Source organism: Orcinus orca, chromosome 13 (genome assembly GCF_937001465.1).
Source record: "Orcinus orca chromosome 13, mOrcOrc1.1, whole genome shotgun sequence".
Lineage (NCBI taxonomy): Eukaryota > Metazoa > Chordata > Mammalia > Artiodactyla > Delphinidae > Orcinus > Orcinus orca.
Genome location: NC_064571.1, coordinates 65,559,823 through 65,582,276, shown reverse-complemented (window position 1 = coordinate 65,582,276; position 22,454 = coordinate 65,559,823). Strand labels below are relative to the sequence as shown.

General features: G+C 41.3%; 1 protein-coding gene across 8 annotated transcripts in view; it reads left to right on the top strand.

The window, feature by feature from the left end:
* The window catches only part of LTBP1 (latent transforming growth factor beta binding protein 1), a 423,263-nt gene that overhangs the window by 41,228 nt on the left and 359,581 nt on the right, over positions 1-22,454 (top strand). For all 8 annotated transcript variants that reach the window (XM_033425264.2, XM_033425268.2, XM_033425269.2 and 5 more), the window contains exon 3: positions 14,261-14,558. In XM_033425264.2, coding sequence (XP_033281155.2) covers positions 14,261-14,558 — 298 coding nt within the window. The remainder of the gene's footprint in view (positions 1-14,260; positions 14,559-22,454) is intronic.

Genomic DNA, 22,454 nt, shown 5'->3' with positions numbered 1-22,454 from the left:
ACACTCCCTAATCAGAGTAAAGTTATGTTTTCTGTCTTAGTCTTATTTTCCCTTTATTGTAATCCAAGTTTCAGATACTTGATTCTCAAGTTGGCAGTCATTTTGGCCTAATAATGTTTATTTTTTATTGCTCTGATTTTCAAAAACATTTTTGGTTGACAAAAATAAAAGAAGTCAGCTTTTCTAACAGGTTAAACATGTAAATAATAGTGCTAGACATATTACCCAGTCATAGTATGTGAAGAATAAGTTTCAAAGTAAAACTATTCAGTGTTCCAATATAGTACAGTTATCATAAAGTCTAGTGTATGGTACTCTGTCTCCCATATTATTTAGATGGTAGTACTTACACCCCTTAAAAATTTAAATATGTTTAAACTCGCCATTAAGTGAATGAACATCTCTTTTCAATAAAGTATTGTTGATTTTTGCCATGCTATGAAAGTAAAAATAGGCCATTGTGGAAAATATGGAAAGTATAATATGGTATAAGCAACAACTTAATAACTTGTGTAATTTCACCACTCATAGGTATATAATTCATGTTAGCATTAGTATATTTTTCTTCCAGCCTTCCTTCATGTGTTCATTATTCAGCAGTTAGTTATCTTTGAGCCAGGTGTTATTCTAAACCCAAGGGAAGAAGCAGCTATCAAAATCATCTTTCTGCCTGAGGAGCTGATATTTTAGTGGGAGAAACAGACAATGAATAGATAAATAATATAATGTTGGGTTAAGGATAAGTGCTTTAAAGAAAAATGAGGCAGACTAATCGAGGCCCAGAGATTGCTGTTTTGGAGTGGACAGTCACAAGGGAGGCTGAGTGATGTGAGAAAGGTAGCCCGTGAATATCTAGGGAAGAATGTTACAGGCGGAGGAATAGCCAGTGCAATAGCCAGTGCAATAGCCAGTGCAAGGGCCCTGCAGTGGAAGCAGGCGTGTTCTGCCCAGGGACTAGCAAGGAAGCCAGTGAGACAGGAATATGGTGCTCAAGGCATGCTAGGAAGTGACATGGGAGAGGTGGTGGAGACTTGCAGGCTGTAAAAATAAGGGCTTTGCATTTCACTGAGTGCGTTGGAAGCCTTTGGAGGGTTTAGTGCAGAGGAGCAATGTGATCTGACTTTGGTTCTAACAGAATCCCTCTGGCTGCCCTGGTGAGAATAGATTGCAGGGGACAGGGTGGCCTGGAGAAGGGTTTGAGGACAGGTGGTGAGACATGCATAGAGGGAAGACATGTGAGGAGAGCTTCTACAAGCCAAGGAATTCCCAAGGCCACTAGAAGTTTGGAGAGAGCAATAGGACAGCCTTCAGAAGAAACTGTCCCCTCCCACACCTTGATTTCAGACTTCCAGCCTCCAAACTGTGAGACGGTGACTTTCTGTTGTCTAAGCCGTGAAGTTTGCGGTGCTTTGATACAGGAGCACTAGCTAACTAATACACTTGGTGAGCAACTTTGCGAACAGTGGCGCCTTTTAAGGAGCTGAATGTTGAGGAGGAGCTGGGGGTTGGTGGGAGGAGGGGAATCAAAGTGTGCTACATTTGAGCTCCTGTTAGACGGCCACTCAGAGCTGTTGAGGAGGTGATTGGACGTGGAGACCTGGAGCTCACAATAGGAGGACAGGGCCTGAGATCCGAACTGGAGTACAGTTTGCGTGGAAATCAAAGCCACGTGACTAAATGAGGTCATCAGAAGGGTCCAAGGACCAAGCAAGCCCTGGGAAATGTCAACATTGAGAGATCAGGAAGGGAAAGTGGAGCCGGAGGGAGACTGAGAAGGTTGATGGTGAGGTCGGAAGGAGGCTGCTGGGGTGACGGCTCAGCCCAAGGAAGAAGGTGGTGAGGGAGGAGGGACTGACCCAGCGCTGCTCTTGGTCGAGAAGGGACAAGGCCCACCTTAGCAGCCAGGAGGGGACCAGGGACTCTGACTCTGGACAGGCAGAGATGCAAGGCTGAGTGGTCTGAGTTCTAGAGAGAGTAGGAGGGTTGCTTTTTTGTGTGTGTTTTTTTTTTATCTTGGCATTACATCATAAGCATTATCCCATGTCATTAAAAATGTTTTTAAAATGTCGTTTTTGATGACGTAATCAGATTTCATGATTTTTATCTATTCTTTGTTTTATGGGTAAGATATTTCTATTTTTTTACCACCATATTGATTGTAATACTGCAGTGAACAGATTTGAATATAAAATTTCCTAGATTAGGAATGATAAAATACAGACGGCACGAGTGTTCTTAGGGCTTAATCTTAAATATGGCCGATTGCTTTATAGATAGTCTGTACCTGTGGACACTCACCTTGACAGTGCAGGAGCTGGCTTGGCGCGCGCCTCTCTCGCATACAGTACTGAGTTGACCAGAACATCCAGAACGGTGTTAAGTTCCAGTGGTGATGATGGGCATCCGTGTTTTGTTCCTGATTTACAGGGTAATGTCTCTGCCGGTTACATTAAATCGTACTAGATCAGCGTTCTGGACACATACATTTAAGAATATATGGTAATTCCTTCCCTGTTCCCCTGAACTCGATCTCTTACGAAAAGTCATTCTGGAATCAGTAGAGTCAATTTGCATTTTGCTTCTTGACAGCTTTGTGGCAGGTTTCACCACTAACATTTGGCCCTGCACTCAGGGACTGGGCATAGGAGTTATTTATTTCTCTCAGCTTTCAGATCTCATAGTAAGTTCATGATCTCACAGAGGTCTTTTCTAATACCCCGAGTCCCCTAGGGATGGCCTCCCCGCCACACACCGTCTTCCCCTTCCAGAATGCTTGTAATAATTATAATCACTGTTGCTGTTGGTCTGCTGGCTGGGCTCCACGGGGCAGAGACAGTGTTTTCTTCTCTACAGTTCTAGTCACAGGGCATGTGACAGTGCCTGGTGCAAAATGGAGTGCAGAATTTTCACTCGGGATTTTTTTGAGTGAGGGACTGAGGCACAGGTCAGACTTGGAACTGGCCCTAGGGCACACAGCTGGGGCTGGGGGGAGGGTTCAAACTCAGGTCTGTGTGACTCCAGAGTCCAGCTTCATCTCACTCCACTGCCTGCTGCCATCAGTAGGTGAGCTTGGGCAGGGAGAATTTTACATTGCCTCAAGGAAACAAACCATACTGAGAATTCTTTGTATCCTTTTTGGTCCCTTGAATATAATAATTCAAAATATTTGTTGATTGCCCACTTAGGGCCCTTCCTTCCTCATTTCTTCTATACCTTTATTATTCTAACACATACTGTATGGTGATGATTTTTTTTTTATATATACTTGTCTGTCTTCCCTACTGGACTCTGATCTTCATGAGAGCAGGAAATTTGTCTTCTCCATCTTTTTATCTACAGTACTTGGCACAGTGCTAGTATATAAGGGGGAGGGACGCAATGTTTGAATAATGAATGGAGAAATATGATGTTACTAAAACAGAGATTAAAGATTTATTATTTAGAAATATATGGTCTTCTTTCCAATGAACTATAAAGATATCACTTATAATCATACTTTATATGTGCATAATAGTTTAGTCTGTAAAACCCAAGATTTGTCAGAAACTTGTGTTTATTATACATACGTGCTAGTATTAGTGCACGAAATAAAATTATACTATTATTAGAGAAGGTACTTAATGAATGGCTGACTGAATAGCAATATAACCTTGTGTTTTTATTCACATTAATAGTATTGACATTTAAAAATTTATAGTATCACTTTATAATTCTAATTTTGAAAGGCTGTAATGACATTTTACTCAATCTGTATGCTGCTTTTGCATTTTCATTGGTATAAATAACACTGCTGTGGACAGCTGGACATATGTATGTGTATAGTTATTTCCTTTTTTAAACTATTTTCTTAGGGTAAATTTCTAGAAATGAGGCTACTGAAACATAGCCTGAAACCTATTGTTAACCTGCTTTCTAAAAGACTTGTATTATTTTACTACCACCTTTGTGACATGTTGTATTAATACTCTTACATGTCTTTTAAAAAATTAATTAGCCATAATAGTGTACCTCCTTGTTTTAGTTTGCATTTCCTTTGATGACTTAATTAATGTAGACATTATACCGCAGGTTTATTTACTAATTGTATTTTCTTTTGTCTTAATTGTCTATTTCTGGCCTTTTTTCATTTTTTTTCGATTTTGGTCTTAATTTGTTAAAGACAGCTTTTATCAGTTCTTTCTATATAATAGCATTTTCTGAAAAATTTCTGGTTTTTCTCTTTTGCTATTTTAAATTAAATATTTACATAGTCTAAACTGTAGATCTGTAACTTTGTTTTCTTTTTCACTGACTTAAAAAAAAAAACTTAATAAAACAGCAGTAATAAGACCAGAAACAGAACCCAGAAAAACTGCTGGTAGTTTTTCATTACATGACTTATGACTTAATTATATTATACTCCATGAGTGATTTCAGTTACCCATGGCGTTGGGAGGAGTGTGTTTGGCCTCAGCTGACCATCTATTTTAAATTAAATCACATGGTAACAAGCTACCCCTGCTGAGCTCAGACTTCCAGAACTTCCACCTTCCAGAACACAGCTCCTGGGAAATCAGGCAGATGAGGGTGCAGTCCTTGACATAAAGGCAGTAAACTCCTCATAAAGCCATGAGATTCTGCACACAACTTTTGTGACTTGTATCCCATGTAATTTGTGCTGTCCTCAACCATCTGACTATCTGCTTGGTTAAATTGTCACTTGAGAGTAGATTAGAAAAGCAAACGGCGTAGAAAGGGTAGGGAGAGAGCCTGGCTTGGAGGGGAGAGAACAGTGAAAGCACACACACATCTGAGGTTTTTCGTAGAGATGTTCATAACGATCAAAACCCGTGAGTTATTAAATGTGTTGGTGCATGGTTCACCTGTCTAGAACATTCGTTTTCGTGGAATTCTTCATCATTTCGCAAGGCTGGATAGAAAAGGCATTGGGGTGTTATACTACAATTTTTTTGCTCCTTAGGGATTTGGGAGGAAGCGGACCCAGAGACATTTGCAATGAAAGTGCAGCATTTTATTTGGGTTTGGTACAAGGAGCATACAGAGTGAGAGGTAGATGAAACTGTGTGACCTCATGCTATGTTTCTTGTGATCTGATATCACTTAGTGTTATTGAATGACTTCAAAGGGCAGCTGGGAATTACTGTGAAGACACATACAGCAAAGCAATTTCTCACCTGCTGTCTCTGATCACAGAAGACACAGTGAGACTCACATTTCTCCCTGGGACACATGCAGTCGACATGCTGCAACTTGTTTGGAGAGAAAGGCAAGGGGCAGAGAGTCACTCTGTTTGCCCTGTGTGGGCTGGGACGAGTTTTAAATATAATCAAGAGTTACTTTTTTGGAAATAAGAGCAATACAGACTAAGCTTCAGGGCATGGGATACTTCCTAAAAATACAGTCACTGAACTTTTAAAGAACGTTAGGATCAGCTTGTTAAATTGGCGTAGGATTCAAATGTGGAAGAAATCTGAGAGTATTGTTTGGGGCATTAAGGTCAGGTTTTAACTGTCTTCAATTCTCAATTGCCTTTTGTTGGCTTATTTAAAAAATTTTTTTTAAATTGAAAGGTATACAGAAAAGTAAAAAGGCTACCATAGTCAGCACCTACGTATCTACTACCCACAGTGAATACAGGTCTAACCTGTTGTCATACTTTCTACCCATTTTTTTTTTTTAAAGAAAAATTCCAATAAAGTGACCCATTTCCTTCTCTAGAATTGTTCTGCTTCCTTCCCTGAGGTGTCACTGTCATGAATTTAGTGTGACTCCAGTACGTATTTTTATGCTTTTGTTGATTTCCTATGTATCCATAAGAACAATGAGTATTGCTTTATATATTTAAAAATTACATGGACAGTTATTATCATATAAAGAACAGTATTATAAAGTAGCATCCTATAATTTACTTTCTTCAGTCAATGTTATTTTCAAAAGATTCATCCATGTTGCTTGGTATATAGATCTAGATCATGATTTTAACTGCTGTATACTGTTCCATTATATGAAATACCACAGTTTATCAGTTCATCTATCAGTGCCACTATTTTCCTACTATAATTGGTGGGCAATGAACATTCCTGTATATGTCTGCTTGAGCACATGACAGCCTAGAAGTGAAATTGCTGAGTATTAGGGTTTTCACATTATAACCTTACTAAATATTGCCATATTGCTTTTCACAGAGGTGAGTATCAAATTACCCTCATGAGCAGTATATAAGAGTTCCCATTTCCCTATATCTTTGCTAACATTTGGTGGTAACAGACTTATTGCCAGTGTCTTGGGTGTAGAATTGCATCTCAATGTTGTTTTGATTTGCAGTTCTCTGATAATTGGAGAGGTTGAATATCTTCTCACATTTATTTCATCATCTGTGAATAGCTGATTCATGTCCTTTGTCCATTTTTTTTCCTATTGATTTTTAGGAATTCTTGATACATCTGGTTACTAATCCTTTGTTAAATATATTGCAGGTTGTCTTCTTTTTATCATTTGTGTTTCAGTGTTTTGTATGGTATCTTTAAATTTTGTTTTAGTCAAGTTAATCAATTCTTTTGGATTTTTACTTACTGTTTCACATTTGAGAAATTCTTTCTTCCCCCAAACCATGAAGATATTCTGTCACATTTCCTCTTAAAAATTTTAAAGATCTGGTATGTATATTCTTTTTTTTTTTTTTAACTTATTTATTTGTTTTCGGTACGCGGGCCTCTCACTATTGTGGCCCCTCCTGTTGTGGAGCACAGGCTCCGGACTCGCAGGCTCAGCGGCCATGGCTCACGGGCCCAGCCGCTCCGCGGCATGTGGGATCTTCCCGGACCGGGGCACGAACCCGCGTCCCCTGCATCGGCAGGCGGACTCTCAACCACTGCGCCACCAGGGAAGCCCTGTATATTCTTAAGTGGGGTAGGGATCTAGTTTTGATTCTTTTAGAAGGTTGGCTCTTTTCCAACCCCAGTTTTTTAGTCCATTGTTTTTCTGTAGATTTGTTATACCTTCTCCATCATGTTGCAAGTCTCCATTTATATTTGAGTCTGTTTCTAAGCTTTTTGTTAAATTTCATTCATCTGTTTTCTATTTCTGAACTGGTACCACATTCTTATCAGTTATGGTAGTTTGTAGAATCTTTTGGATTATCTACATAGACACATAGGTAAACTAAAATAATGGTACATTTGTTTCTCCCTTCCTACTCCTTAGACCTTTATTTCTTTTTTCTTGTTTTGCCAGGTTGGCTGGGACTTACAATATAACATCAACGGTAGAGGTTATTGTGGGCATTTAGACTTGTTTCCAGCTTTGATAGGAATGCTTCTACAGTTTCCTCATAGTATTTGCTGTAGGTTTTGGTATACTCTTTGTGTGTGGGATTTGCTGTAGTTACTGTTTACCAGAACAAGGAAATCCCTTTGTATTCCTAGTTGGCTAACAGTTTTTGTTTGTTATTATGAATAAGTGATGAATTTTATTGGAAAATTTTATGCATTCATCGAGACAAGTTCTCATTTAATTTTTTTTTTGCGGTACGTGGGCCTCTCACTGTTGTGGTCTCTCCTGTTGCGGAGCACAGGCTCCGGACGCGCAGGCTCAGCGGCCATGGCTCACAGGCCCAGCCGCTCCGCGGCATGTGGGATCTTCCCGGACGGGGGCACGAACCCGCGTCCCCTGCATCGGCAGGCGGACTCTCAACCACTGCGCCACCAGGGAAGCCCTCCTTTAATTTTTTAACATGCGGAATTCCATGGATAGATTTGCTGACATTTAAAACCATCCTTATATTTCTGGAATTAATTCGGCTTGCTTTTCTGTTTTGGAAATACCATCGTATTTGATTTACTAATATTTTATTTAGGAATTGTGCATCTATATTCTTAACTGTGATTTATATCAGAGTTTTCTTCTGTGTACAGTTCTTGCCTGATTTTGATATTGAGGTTTTACTCTTAAAGGGAGTTTAATTCTGGGGTCTGTACTGAATGTCCTGACTCTGGCGGGTCAGGACTGGGAAATTGCAGCTTACAGGTCCTGGGTAGTTTGTTGCACCCTGTGCCTGTGCAGCTCAGTATCAGGTGAAGAGTCCGGGGCCCTCTGCAGATCTCTGGGCTATCTGTGTGTGCAGGTCTCTCCTCTCTAGGACTCTGCCCTGCAGATTCCAGCCACTCAGCCTCCATCACGCTGTGCGTGGGCTCCCTCCCTGCCCGGTGATCTGCCGAGTGCTTCCTGCAGGTGGTTGGGGTGATCCTAGGGCTCCCCTCTTTATGCCCTTCTCTTAGGATTCACAGTCCTCTCTTGCCAGTTGTCTGGTATCTAACAACTGTTGTCTTATATCTTTCATCCAGTTTCCTAGTTGTTTATGGAAAAAAAGCCTTGTTTGGTAAGTTATTCCATCATGGCCACCTGTTTCCATCATGGAAATCCGTTTCTTTAACATGAAAACAATCTTAAAAATGATTGTTCTGTGTTTGGAATGGGGGACGGGGTAGAGGGTTAATTCACTGTGCTTATCTCGAGGAGAAGTCATCTTACAGGATTATCTACTTAATGAATGGTGGGCTCCCCCCAACTTCTGGTTCCTTTTCACAAACTGAGTATCTCTCAGAAGCTTTTTTTCCTACTGCACCTGAATGTCTTAGGCTAATTCCCTTAATGCGCTTTTGTACTGGAGGTTTAGTACCTTGTAACGGCTATCAGCCCATTGTGATGTTCTTTTCTGTGAATCCACAAGCAGTTTGTTTCTGAGTGCCACTACCCTTCAAAGTTCTTTTAGAACAGGTTGGATCTGGGCTTCTGAAACTGTTTAACAGCATACTGCTAAATGCCACTGCAGACCATGTACATGAGCAGAGTACAAATTAATTTAAATATTAATTTTGATCTAAAAACATCTTTGAAAGATTGGAGACTGAACAACTGGCAAACCAAATCCAGAGACGTAGTTGTTATTATGTAATGGATTAAGAGCCCACTTATTTTTTTTAACATCTTTATTGGGGTATAATTGCTTTACAATGGTGTGGTAGTTTCTGCTTTATAACAAAGTGAATCAGTTATACATATACATATGTTCCCATATTTCTTCCCTCTTGCATCTCCCTCCCTCCCACCCTCCCTATCCCACCCCTCCAGGCGGTCACAAAGCACCCAGCCGATATCCCTGTGCCATGCGGCTGCTTCCCACTAGCTATCTACCTTACGTTTGTTAGTGTGTATATGTCCATGACTCTCTCTCGCTTTGTCACAGCTCACCCTTCCCCCTCCCCATATCCTCAAGTCCGTTCTCCAGTAGGTCTGTGTCTTTATTCCTGTCTTACCCCTAGGTTCTTCGTGACATTTTTTTTCTTAAATTCCATATATATGTGTTAGCATACGGTATTTGTCTTTCTCTTTCTGACTTACTTCACTCTGTATGACAGACTCTAGGTCTATCCACCTCATTACACATAGCTCAATTTCGTTTCTTTTTATGGTTGAGTAATATTCCATTGTATATATGGAATATCTTCTTTATCCATTCATCTGATGATGAAGAGCCCACTTATTATCTTCCCTTTATAGATGTCCTTAAATCCCAACATTCTTTTTTTTTTTTTTTTTGTGGTACGTGGGCTTCCCACCGTTGCGGCCTCTCCCATTGCGGAGCACAGGCTCCGGACGTGCAGGCCCAGCGGCCATGGCCCACGGGGCCCAGCCGCTCCGCGGCACGTGAGACCCTCCCAGACCGGGGCACGAACCCGCATCCCCTGCATCGGCAGGCAGACTCCCAACCACTGCGCCACCAGGGAAGCCCAATCCCAACATTCTTGAAAAGAAATGGCAGTACTTTGACATCAGTCAACCAAGATGAGGTTCAGGCTCCTGTCCTTGGGTACAAAAAGTTTTGCATTAGCCAATTATAACTGACCTCACGGCTTATATTCTAGTTGGGAAATAAAAGAGCTTTGTTAATAGATGATTAATGTATGTGACAGTACATGTTAAGTGTGAAGTGAATGATGAAAATGGCGCAGGAGATCGGGGTGGGCGTTTGGGAAGGACTTCACAGAGAAGGAGGAGCTTTCAGATGAGCAAGAGCTTGAGGGGCCGGCCTGTGTTTCAGGACAGGGCACTGGGTGTGCAGAGGCAAGAAGGGGTGAACTTTTGCAGGGATGGACCAGGGGGCACTGAGGGTGGAAAGGGGCGGTTGGGGTCCAGATGTAGAGGGTCTTGAATGTATCTCAAGGGCAGCTAAAATGTGTTGCAAATTTTTAAACAGAGAGAAAAAAATTAAAAGACCTGCACTTCGGGAAGATTAGTCTGCCAGCAAGTCTTGTAGGATTTTGTTCCCTCACCTACTGGCTCTCAAGTTTGGCTGCATATTGCAATCACCTAGAGAGTTAAAAAACTGAAAAACAAAACTAAAACTGATGTATGAGCCCCTTCCCCCAGATATTCCGATTCAATCAGCCTGGAGTTAGGCCTGGGTTTTGAGAGTTTTTAAAAGCTCCCCAGGTGATTCTAATGTGCTGCAAAGCCTGAGAACCACTGCCCAGACCACCGCTAAGATCTTTTTTCTAATTAAAAAAAAAAATTTTGTTTTTAGTAATTAATTAATTTGTTTTTTGGCTTCGTTGGGTCTTCATTGCTGTGCACAGGCTTTCTCTAGTTGCGTCGAGCGGGGGCTACTCTTCTTTGCAGTGTGTGGGCTTCTCATTGCGGTGGCTTCTTTTGTTGTGGAGCACGGGCTCTAGGCGCGTGGGCTTCAGTAGTTGTGGCACATGGGCCCAGTAGTTGTGGTTCGTGGGCTTTAAGGTGCAGGCTCAGTAGTTGTGGCTCGTGGGCTCTAGAGCACAGGCTCAGTAGTTGTGGTACATGGGCTTTGTTGCTCCGCGGCATGTGGGATCTTTCCGGACCAGGGCTTGAACCCACGTCCCCTGCATTGGCAGGTGGATTCTTAACCACTGTGCCACCAGGGAAGTCCCACTGATAAGATCTTGATGTAGTGTTTACTCATTGTGTTCAACCACAGCTGGCCAGGCAAATGCAGAACCAACTGGTGGAGAACATTTTAAAGAACTTCTGTAAGAGTTAAAATATTCCACATGGTTCAGAACCTCAGTTAGAATAACAGTTTTCTCCAGAAACAGAGTCACAGAAAACTAGTGGTTACCAAAGGGGAGAGGGAAGGGGGGAGGGACAAATTAGGGGTATGGGTTTAACAGATATAAACTAGTATGTATGAAATAGATAAGCAACAAGGATATATTGTATAGCACAGGGAATTATAGCCCCTATCTTATAATACCTTTTCATGGAGTAATCTGTAAATATACTAAATATCTATGCTGACACCCGAAACCAATGTAATACTGTAAGTCAACTATACTTCAATTAAAAAAAAGAATAACAGTTTTCTCATAAATGCCTACAAATTTTTACATTGGCCATGAAGTAGATGGTGACAAATGTATAAACTTTTGGAGGGGACCCATAATTATCTTGAGAATTTGGTCACATGGAAGAAACTTAATTTTTTGCATTAAAAACAGAAGGGCAACATAAGACAAACACATCTGTCACGGCAAGAATTCAGTAACATAAAAGCCACTGTAGTGTGAAAATACCAAACTTGCAGTGATAAAAATGCAAGTTCTCAAAAAACTGGTGGAAGGCTGCCAATTTCCAAATCCTGTGTCAGTGGTTCTCAAACTTGAGTGAGAATCAGACTCACCTGGAGGGCGGTCAGATTGCTGGGCTCCAGTTTGGGATTTAGCAGGCCAGGGGCAGCCCGAGAATGTGCATTTCTAAAGTGCTTCCAGGTGATACTGCTGCTGGTCCAAGCACCACAGTTTGAGAAGTTGACACGTGGGAACCACTATTGCACAAGGTCCAAATATCACACGAAAAAGGGCTTGACAAAATGTGGTTGCAGAACGTGAGTTTTGCTTTTCGTGTCAGGGGAGGGGCTTGTCTTGGCAATTAGGGAATCTGTCCCTGCCCCCAGTTTAAGCCAGCCCCTCCTGTCTGCGTGCTCCAGGAGGCTGCTGTTGGAGCCCAATGGGGAAGGTGGAAGAGGAAATTGTCTAATCATTCTCCTTGTCTTTTCAGACTTAGTGTGAAAGGGTGTTATTGTATATAGTCGTACTGTTATGTTCTTTTCTGTGTGAGTTTAAAGTTATTTTTTTCCTTAATTATTCTTTCCCCACTCCCCTCACCCTACGACGTGCAAAATTTGAAGAGTTAAAAGAAAATCGCTACCCTGTTATCCTTCTAACCCATCCACGTCCTCCTCAAGATAGGCCCTTGTTGCATATTCTCGGTGGTTTGGGGAAGATTTCCATGCTTGGCTTCCATCTAGGTACCAGCTTTTGTGAGCCGCTCGGTGCAGCCGTCCTGGTAGATTTGTAGACATTTGCAGTACACCTTGGGAGGGAGGAGAAGTGGAAATCATTCTCAGATGTTAAACTGAAACATGTTTCTAATTGAAAGCATGAAGAGAATGTATACATGAAAGTGCCTGGGGGGGGTGGTGATCTCTGGCAGAGTCTCAGCTTTGAAAGCCCGATCCAGTCCTCGCTTGTGGCCACTTCTGTTCTCTCTGGGTGGAACCCATTTCCATTCCTGTGACATTGCATAAATAACCGTGGCCGAGTAGGGACCTAATGTTCATCACTCGGCCAGGAAAACGCTGATAAATTAGAATCGTGAACTTTAGCATTGCATAGTTTTTGACTTTGAATTCTAGAAGCCTAATATGGAAAGAGCCCTCAGGGACCATTTTAGAACAAGCAGCTACTGCCCTCCCCCCTGCCCCTGGACTTGTACAGGTGCAGAGGCCAAGCTTAAGTAACTTACCCCAAGGTCACCTCAGGAGCTGGCTGCATTTTTCTTTCCTTTTATTTTTTTTCTCCCAAGAATCCTTCCAAATTTTTAGAAAATTTGTCAGCCTAGTATTCTGACACTTGACAGCCGTTTGTTATCATTATTTGCTGTAATTAATAGGAATTGTAGGGAGATAGGAAAAGTATCTTCTCTTGTTTATAGAAAATCAGTAGGTTTCAGGGATTTTAGGTCTTGGTCATTTGGTTCCTCCATAACTGAGCCTCCTCTGGTTCATATTCCTCATCTGTTTTGTGATTGTTTGTAGACTGAACCCTGTGCTGAATTTTATGGGAGATTTAGTACTGGGATCTGCCTCAGGACAAAGAGTTTAAGTCAAAGGTGGGCTGATAGCAAAAGGTTCATTTAAATAAATTAATTTGGACAAATAAAGAAAGGAATCATGTCCATAGGCCTATGATGTTCATAAAATTTAAGTCAGTAACATCTAAACTCCCAGGGGACCTTGCCTATGATAAAATCCACTCACCCTACCCGTGACCCATAGCCCTGCTAACTTTAAAACTGCTTGGCCACAAGTCTGGTGATTCAAAGTACATGCATCCTAGTTAATAGGAGATAAAGAGGTTGTTTCTTTTTGGTTGCCTTTTGTTATAAGATTAGGGATGTACTTGCTTAAAAAAAGAAAAAAATCTATGCATATATATATATATATACGTATATATGTGTGTGTTTGTATATATATGTGTGTGTGTGTGTGTGTGTATATATATATATATATAAAGGTTGACTCTCAACCTTTCTGCCCTTGGATTTTCTCTCAAAAAAAAAAAAAAAGGTTGGACTAGATTTCTGAAACAGTCACTCCAAGCTCTGATAGCTTATGCAAGATGAAGGCTGTAACACTTTTGGGAGTTTGGGTTTGGAATTGGGCTTTTGTTTTTTGCCAAATGTTGTTTGGATACCTAAAATTTAAACTTAAGCCACAGAACACAACTTAAAAAGAAGGGCAGAATACGTTCTTTTATTTCCCTGTATTTCTGATGCACTTCTGAGTGGCAGCCATAGCAAAGCGGTTAAGAATGATGACTTTGGAGCCAGTTCACTTGAATTCAAATCCCAACTCTTCTATTTACTAATGATTGTGTGACCTTTGGCAAATTATATAACCCCAGTGCCTCTTTCTTCATCAGTAAAATGAGCAAAATAAAATATCTACTTAAAATAGTTGCTGGGGGGTTAAATTTGTCGATATCTATTAGAATAATGCCTGGCACATAGGAAGCCGTTAATAAATATTATCTATTATCGTCATCATCATCAACATCATCATCATTTTGTTTTATTGAGGGATAGCCCGATGCTACTGGTAAGCCTCTGGAAGAATTAGTAAGGTCTACAATGCTTTTCTTCAAAGTGTGTCTTCTATTTCTTTCTGCAGCAAGCTGTGTTCCTCCATGTCAGAATGGAGGGATGTGTCTCCGGCCTCAACTCTGTGTGTGTAAACCAGGGACCAAGGGCAAAGCCTGTGAGACAACAGCTGCCCAGGACACCTCGTCACCAGTGTTTGGAGGGCAGAATCCTGTGGCTGCTTCCTCCTGGGTCCCTCCTGAGCAAGCAGCAAAGCACACTTCATCTAAGAAGGCAGACACTCTACCAAGAGTCAGTCCTGTGGCCCAGATGACCTTGACCCTCAAGCCGAAGCCTTCAGTGGGACTCTCCCAGCAGATACATTCTCAGTGAGTGTTTTGAACTTGCCTCCAGCTCAGGAGCATCTTAAGTGCATTGCTTTAAATCACTCTTCTTTTCCCGCACAATTTGCAGAAATCACTTGGATAGTAATGTCCTTCTTTCCTTTTCTTCTTTCCTTCCTTTTCTTAAGGTTTTACATGTTATGTTTACACATCAAGTGTCTTAAAAATACTTGATATGTGTGTTTAGCCTCTGCAGGGAAGATTTACCATAAGCATTAAGCAAAGCAGTAGTGAGGATTAAGGGGATCAAGGTTGGAAGGGAATAATAAAGGTAGTTGTTTGGTTATGGTGGAGTTGTGAGTTAAACAATTCTCTTTTTTCGAGGTGGGGGGTGCTATAGAGTTTTTGAAGTCATAATTGAAAAGGAGAAACAGTGAGTGTGATTTTTAAAGGTACATGGAAAAGGTAGGAACTCATCTTTCCACAGAGAAGGTATTCAAGTGAAAGTGAGTCCTGGGAAAGAGAATTTCTCCACCTTGGTAGCAGGTTAAGTGTATCTTCTATTAAACACCATGTTTTCCTCCCAGTTGGCCATGCAGGTCCATTTTTGGTGAATGAGCTTGTGTTTTATTTATGGGAGCATGGTTTTTTTTTCTTAGCGTTAGGAAGTAAGTGCTATTCTGAACAAAATGAGAACTCTGTAAGGACAGGGTCCTTACACAAATTGTTTCCTTTTAATTAGCTACTCTACATGGATAACAAGATGCAGAATTACTGCAGCTATCACTTGTCATTTGTCTAGGAATGTAAAATACAGGAAGTTCTCAACTTAAAAATGACCCAGCAGTTCATTTGTAAGTCACTTGCTTGGAATTTTGAATGCTTTCCCCACCAACCCCCCGGGATAGCTTCCACCTGGTGATTAGTATCCCGTCAGCCCACAGAAGTTATTTAATCTGTTACTACAGATGAAATTATCCTAATTTATACTTCCCCTTTGAGTAGGCCACCTACTGTCCCTGATGAGTGGGGTCCTGATAACTTTTTCCTTTCTCTTGTTCCCTCCTCAGTCCTCTTCTTTCCTTTTTTCATTTTTTCCCTCTCATTTCTTCTTGCCTCATTCTTCAATTCTACCATGATAAAGAGATTTGGGAGGCTGTGCTGGAATCTAAGTACTTTGCTACCATTTCAACTGGAAAACACATCCTGCAGCCCTCAAGAAGAAGGAATTGTAGTTATAGCCAGTACTTAGTAACTGCTTACTGCATGCTGGGTACTGTTTCACATGCTTTGTATGATTGTTCATTTATAACTCACAGTGATACCCCATCAGGTAGGTGCCATGATAAACCCCATTTTACAGATGAGGAAACTGAGGTACAGAGTGCTTAAGTAATGTATTCAGGGTCCACAGTTAATAAGTGAATAATAAGTGTTAGGATTTAAATAGAGGCAGAATAAGGAGAACACATATTAGGCTTTAAATGGAGGCAGCCAGGCTCCAGCATCCATGCCCTGAAGTGTAAAGGGTGGCAGACTTTCTCTGTAAAGGGCCAGATAGTAACTATTTGTAGCTTTGTGGGACATATGGTTTCTGTTGCAGCTTCTCAATTCTGCCCTCCTTAGCACAAAAGCAGCCATAGATAATGCTTAAGTGAATGAGTGTGAGTGCTCTAATAAAACTTTATTGATGGATGTTGAAATTTGAGTTTCATATAAATTTCATGGCACGCAATATTATTCTTTTGATTTTTTTTCTCAACCATTTAAAAATGTAAAAATCATGCTTAGCTTATGGGCCATACAGAAACAGCCTGTGTGGGCCAGCTTTGGCCCCTGAAGCGTAGTTTGCTGACCCCTTCTCTAAAGGATAGTAGTGTTTTTTTGTGTCAGAACATGTGTCTTTGAAATAATATAAAGCATTGATTATATCATAGCTAGACATTTCTCTTCCTGCACTGTTCTGGATCTTAAAAACAAAGAACAATTCTGTGTTGAGCTATGCCTTGGCAATCAAGAGTCAGATTACTGTGCATTGCAGTTATTTTTTTTCTAGCATTATTACTTACATAAGCTGTGAAGTCATTTACAAGCGACATTATTTATCCTGAATATCACCATCCCCTGTTAGAATTTGACCCTCTATGATGTATATATGTGGATTGTTAGTGAGAACCATATGTCAGATGTCAGATAAAGGAACAACCTTTTCCCCCCTCCCCCTTTTTTCTTTTTTTGGTAGCAGCAGTGTAATTTAGATAAGAATGTTGTGAGTCAAGGGGGAGGCTAAGGTTTCAGCTCCAACTTGGCTTTGGGAAAATAAAAGTCATTAGATAATTTGCTTCAGAGACCTCATCTGCTGAATGAAGATGGTTTTTACGATCGCATTGTTATAGGCATGTGTTTATGGGCGTGCCTACTGCGTGCTTTGGGGTGAGGAGAAGAGATGGCCCAAGATGCTAACAATTCTGATGTTTTCCTCATAAACTTTTGTCAGTTGCCCTGTTATCTGGGTACTGCAGGGAGTATTAAGATGTACAAGATCCAGTTCTGCTCTTAAGGAGATTTTGAAACGATAGATGAGCTATCACTTGAGAGGGGTACAAAGGAAGGGGTACAGTTGGCCCACTGATGAATTTAGGTAATGACACGATCACCTGAAATTTAGACTGTCAAGGAGGCACATATGATAGGACCATTTTGACTCCTTTTGAGAAATGTAACAGTTCTTAAGTTACCTATTTGTAATATTGCCTACTTTAGGGTGTTTCAGGTTTGGTTTGGTTTTTGTTTAGTGAAGGAGGAAATTAAGCCTTCTTAAAATGCTTGTAGACATAAAGGCACCTAAAATATCAAAATGTGTAGTTAGTGTTGCATCCGTTGTGTGGCATATGAAATGCTGCAGTCTTGATCATTTATTCAGGTTTTTATTGAGCACATGCTACGTACCGTGCGTTGTTCTAGGGGCTCAGGATGTAGCACTGAAAACTAAACATAATGTCTGCCTTTCTGGAGCCTACAGTCTGGAAGGGGGGAGACGATTGATGAGTGGTGTAATTAAAACATATGTTAGATTGCGGTAAGTGCTGTGGAGAAAATAAAACTGCAGTAATGGACAGGGAGTGCAGGGTGGGTGTGGGATGGGAAGGAGTGAGGGCCCTGGTGGTTTTAAATACTTTCAGGGAAGGTTCTGCTGAGAAGGTGACATTTAAGCAAAGGCCCGGAGGAGGTGAGGGTGTGAATCATGGAGAAGTGTGGGGCTAGGGCAGAGGCCCCAGCGGGAGCCTGCCTGGGCTGTTTGAGGAATAGCAACTTTAGTAAAACTGTAATGTTAAAACTACACATCTTAGGCAGGTGGGGGTTGGACGAATTGGTTTTACTTTGGCCAAATTGGTTTTAGACAGCTTGGCTTAGAACCAGATACAAAGTTCTCTAGAAAAATCAAAGGAGGGAGCAATTGTTGATAGATTTTGGAGCATTGGGGATGTGGAGGACTAGGGACGGCTCTGGAGAGTGTTATCTCTGAGCTTGAAAAGATGGTTAAACTTGACCACAAAGAACTGGAGAAGAGCATTTCTAGGAAAAGCAATGATGTGACACTAGAAAGACTGCTTTGTTATCTACTGATGTGTAATAGGTCCCCACAAACTTGGCAGCCTAAAACAATAAAAATTTATTGTCTGACAGTCTCTGTGGGTCAGGAATCCAGGAGGTGCTTAGCTGGAAGCTCTGGCTCAGAGTCTCTCATGAGGTTGCAGTCAGCAGGGGTGGCTCGACTGGAGCCAGAGAACCTACTGCCAAGGTGACTCACTGCCATGGCTATTGGCAGAAGGCTTCACTTCCTTTCCCCACGGACCTCTCTGCAGAGCTGCCTGAGCATCCTTACGACATGGCTGCTGGCTTCTCCCCGAGCAAGTGATCCTCAAGCCACGGGGCCTTCTGAGTCTTGAAAATGACACACCTTTACCTCTGCCTTATTCTACTCATTAGAAGTGAGTCACTAAGTTGAGTCCACTCTCAGAGGGACTGTAGTTAATAAGCTGTATTGTTTGAAGAGAGAAATATCAAAGAATTTGTGAACATATTTGAAAATGACCACATTTAGATATGATTTGAATGGAACTTGATATAAATGAAGACTAGTGGTAATGAAAGTTTTTAAAGGTTGGTTAAAAACCAAGTTAAAGACTAAGATTTCAACAAGACAATTCCAAAAAGACCCAACAAGACAAAATAGAAAAAGTAACGAAGGGGGAACCTATAGCTTAAAAGAGGTTTAAACCACAATGTTCATTACAGTTCTATTTACAATAGCCAGGACATGGAAGCAACCTAAGTGTCCATCGACAGATGAATGGATAAAGAAGATGTGGCACATAGATACAATGGATTATTACTCAGCCATAAAAAGAAACGAAATTGAGTTATTTGTAGTGAGGTGGTTGGACTTAGGGTCTGTCATACAGAGTGAAGTAAGTCAGGAAGAGAAAAACAAATACCATATGCTAACACATATATATGGAATCTAAAAAAAAAAAGGTCATGAAGAACCTAGGGGCAGGACGGGAATAAAGACGCAGACCTACTAGAGAATGGACCTGAGGACACGGGGAGGGGGAAGGGTAAGCTGGGACAAAGTGAGAGAGTGGCATGGACATATATACACTACCAAACGTAAAACCAATAGCTAGTGGGAAGCAGCCGCATAGCAGAGGGAGAACAGCTCGGTGCTTTGTGACCACCTAGAGGGGTGGGATAGGGAGGGTGGGAGGGAGATGCAAGAGGGAGGGGATATGTGGATATATGTGTTTGTATAGCTGATTCACTTTGTTATAAAGCAGAAACTAACACACCATTGTAAAGCAATTATACTCCAATAAAGGTGTTAAAAAAAAGAGGTTTAGGAAACATATTAACCAATCACAATATTTAAATTATGTTTCTCCTGATGCAAGCACACTGTAAATAAAAGAAAAAAGATAATGATGATAGGAGAACCATGAGAATGCTGACATTGATTTGGAAATTTGATGATTGTTGATTTTGGGGGGCTGTGCTGATGACCTTGTAGTTATGTAAGGAAGGGGAATAATATTAAAGTATTTACAGATGACATTGTGTGATGTCTGAGCTTTGATTGCAGTTATCCAGTGGGTTGAGGTATGGCGGTAACAAGATTGGCCATGAGGGGCTAATTATTGAAGCTGGATGATAGGCACACAGTTCTTACACAATTCTCTCTACCTTTATGTATTTTTGAAATTTTCTGTAATGAAGAGTAACAAAAAAGAGAAAGTTTCAAGGAGGAAGGCTGCTACGATTTTTCTTCTGCCTTGGGAGATTAATCTGGCTGCAGCATCTAAAATGGATTAGAACTAGTGGTAATTGGAGGGTGGCTCTGTAACGGGGGTAGTGGTGCTGGTCACCTAGAGGAAGGACATGAACTCGGGAGGTGTTGTTAATGAAAGATCTTGGCGCCTACTCAAATGTGGGAGGCAAAGAAAAAGAGAATCAGATACTACCCAGGCATGGGACTGTGGGCGAAAGGGAGGGCGTGGAGGTCTTTCTGTCCTACTGTCTTCCAATCTTTCTTGGTAATATCATGGATCTCCACGGTCTTTGATGGTGGTTGATACTTGGTGAATGCATGATTTCTGACAGAGCTTTATAGATGAATAGCCAAGATCATCCTCTGTTCCCCAGCAGGGACTAAAAGCAAGTGGGTATCAGTGGTACATGCCTGGCCACTTGGTCAGGTACTGGTTTGGAAGGACCTTGGTCAGGGCATTCTGGCAGTAGTCATTGCTGTAGTTGGTACTTCCATTCATGCTTTCCGTGGAAGTTTATTATTATGGCGTTCCTTTTTCCAGTTTTCCGGGCCACATCATGGATCCTCCATGAGCTAAAGAAAAGACCAAATGATGCCTCATCTTCCTGTATACAAATTTTGGTCCTCACTTTTCTCATTCTTTGAACTTCTATGTCCCTTGATAATACTGCATTCCTTAGAAAGTTCCTATTAACACTTCAGGTTACTTTCATAATTGCATCCTGTAGATGTTGTTCATGTATAGCTGTCCACGTATTCAGCGAAGAATTGCCGCTGTTAGGTCACAGGTGCACCCCCAGTGTCTGTCTTTAGTCCTATATGTAAAAAGGTGTTAATGCTTATATGTTGTGGCCAGGAACTCCACAGAGGAGCAAAAATCAAAACTGCTCAGTTTTCCAGAGCTTTTTCATCACCTGTCAGTATCATTTTTCACATGTATGTTGAAGTTTCCCACAAGAATTTGTTTTCAGTCCTCAGCGCTGCTCAGTGAGGCTGTTTCAACTTGTGTGAAATGTCTGTCTTTATCCTTGTTAATCATGATGGGTGTTACAGGCACTGACCATGGGCCCATGAGGCAGAGGTCGTAAGGGACATTCTTCAGCTGCTGATGTCTTCTGCTTGTTTAGAGAATGTAGGTGCAAATGACCACTGCTTTGCCAAATGGGGAGCTGTTATCTGTACTGTGTAAGGAGGAGGCACTTTTGCAGGACACAATGTGCCCAGTCACCGCTCTTTGAGCTTGAGAAGGAAGTCTGGTTTCACTCAGGATGTGGATGTCAAATCTATCTCAAGAGCTCACATGTATCCAGTCTTTTTTCTTCCCTGGTGATGGCTATTTTCATCATTTTATGTTTCAAAGGATGGTGGTTAGTTTCTCTGGAAAAAATAGTTTTTTCCTGTCTCAAACCAGTGGAGGGGGCCTATACTTACCTAATGTCATTGATGTCTTTTCTGTCATCGTCTCCTCAGGGATGGGGTAAAGAGAAAAGAAGCAAGTTAGAAAATGGTCTCTTTTAAGACAGGCATAATTCAGATATGTTCTCTGTTTATCAAGTGAGCTTATACTGCGCCAGATATTTTCTAACTATAGGGGAGGGCCCCTTAAAATCCACATTGAGATAATGGGTTCCACTTTCAAAGGTCTCGAGAAATGCATACTTCACATTTACCACGGGTCGGTTGATAGGAAGCAGTGGCGAGTGATGTCTGTGCCAGGGAGAAGAAGGTGCTACACTGTCCTTTATCTCTTTCCAGTTCTTAGCTTCCTGTCCCTGTGGTTGTTTGAACCTTAAAAAAACTATATGCTATGATATGTACAAGGATGGGAGACTTCGTGGAATGTTCCTTGAAGTATTCTGCTCTCCAGATTAACAGCAACAACAACAAATATAAGCTCATTCGCTTTACTTGGACTCTCTCACACTACTCCTAAAGGAAAAAAAAAACTCGTTATAAAACTACACCAACAGGTGCAATTTTAGGGAGACGTTTCAAGCTTCTTGTGCACTAATAGCTGAGGTTGCGACCTTGTCTGAATTTATTAAAGTAGCCAAGGAAATGGTCAGTACGTGAATAGACGATTTCCCCAAATGATCTCTCAGACTGTGGGGGGCCCTTGCTTAGTGTTGACCCCCCACTCTGCTGGCCCTCCCCCATGTTTTTCTTCTGTGCTTCCTATACTTAACCATTGTCATCATGCTTACTGCACAAACATCTGTTTTATCTACCTAGGTACACAGAAGGGCTACAATAAACGTTTAATACATTTTTGTTGAGTTTTTCCTGGAGAAAAAAGTATGAATGCCTAAGTCCCTGTCCAAGGATTGTTTCCTGAATACTGATAGTGCAGGAGGGACCTTATTCTCTTGGAATAATACCATTTGCCTTCGTAAAGCCCTGTACATTCGCACAATACTCTGCCTTCCTTGTCGTATTTGCCCAACAGGTCTGTAAGATGAAGGTTTTGAGCCTTACTTTATGATGTGGGGGAAAAAAAAGGCAAAGTGGTAGAAAGTTGAAGAAAAGGAACTCAATCTGGGGATTTTAACGCTCATGACACTTTATGGATGCTATGGGAACTAAACATGTGAACCGATGACTGATTTTATCGT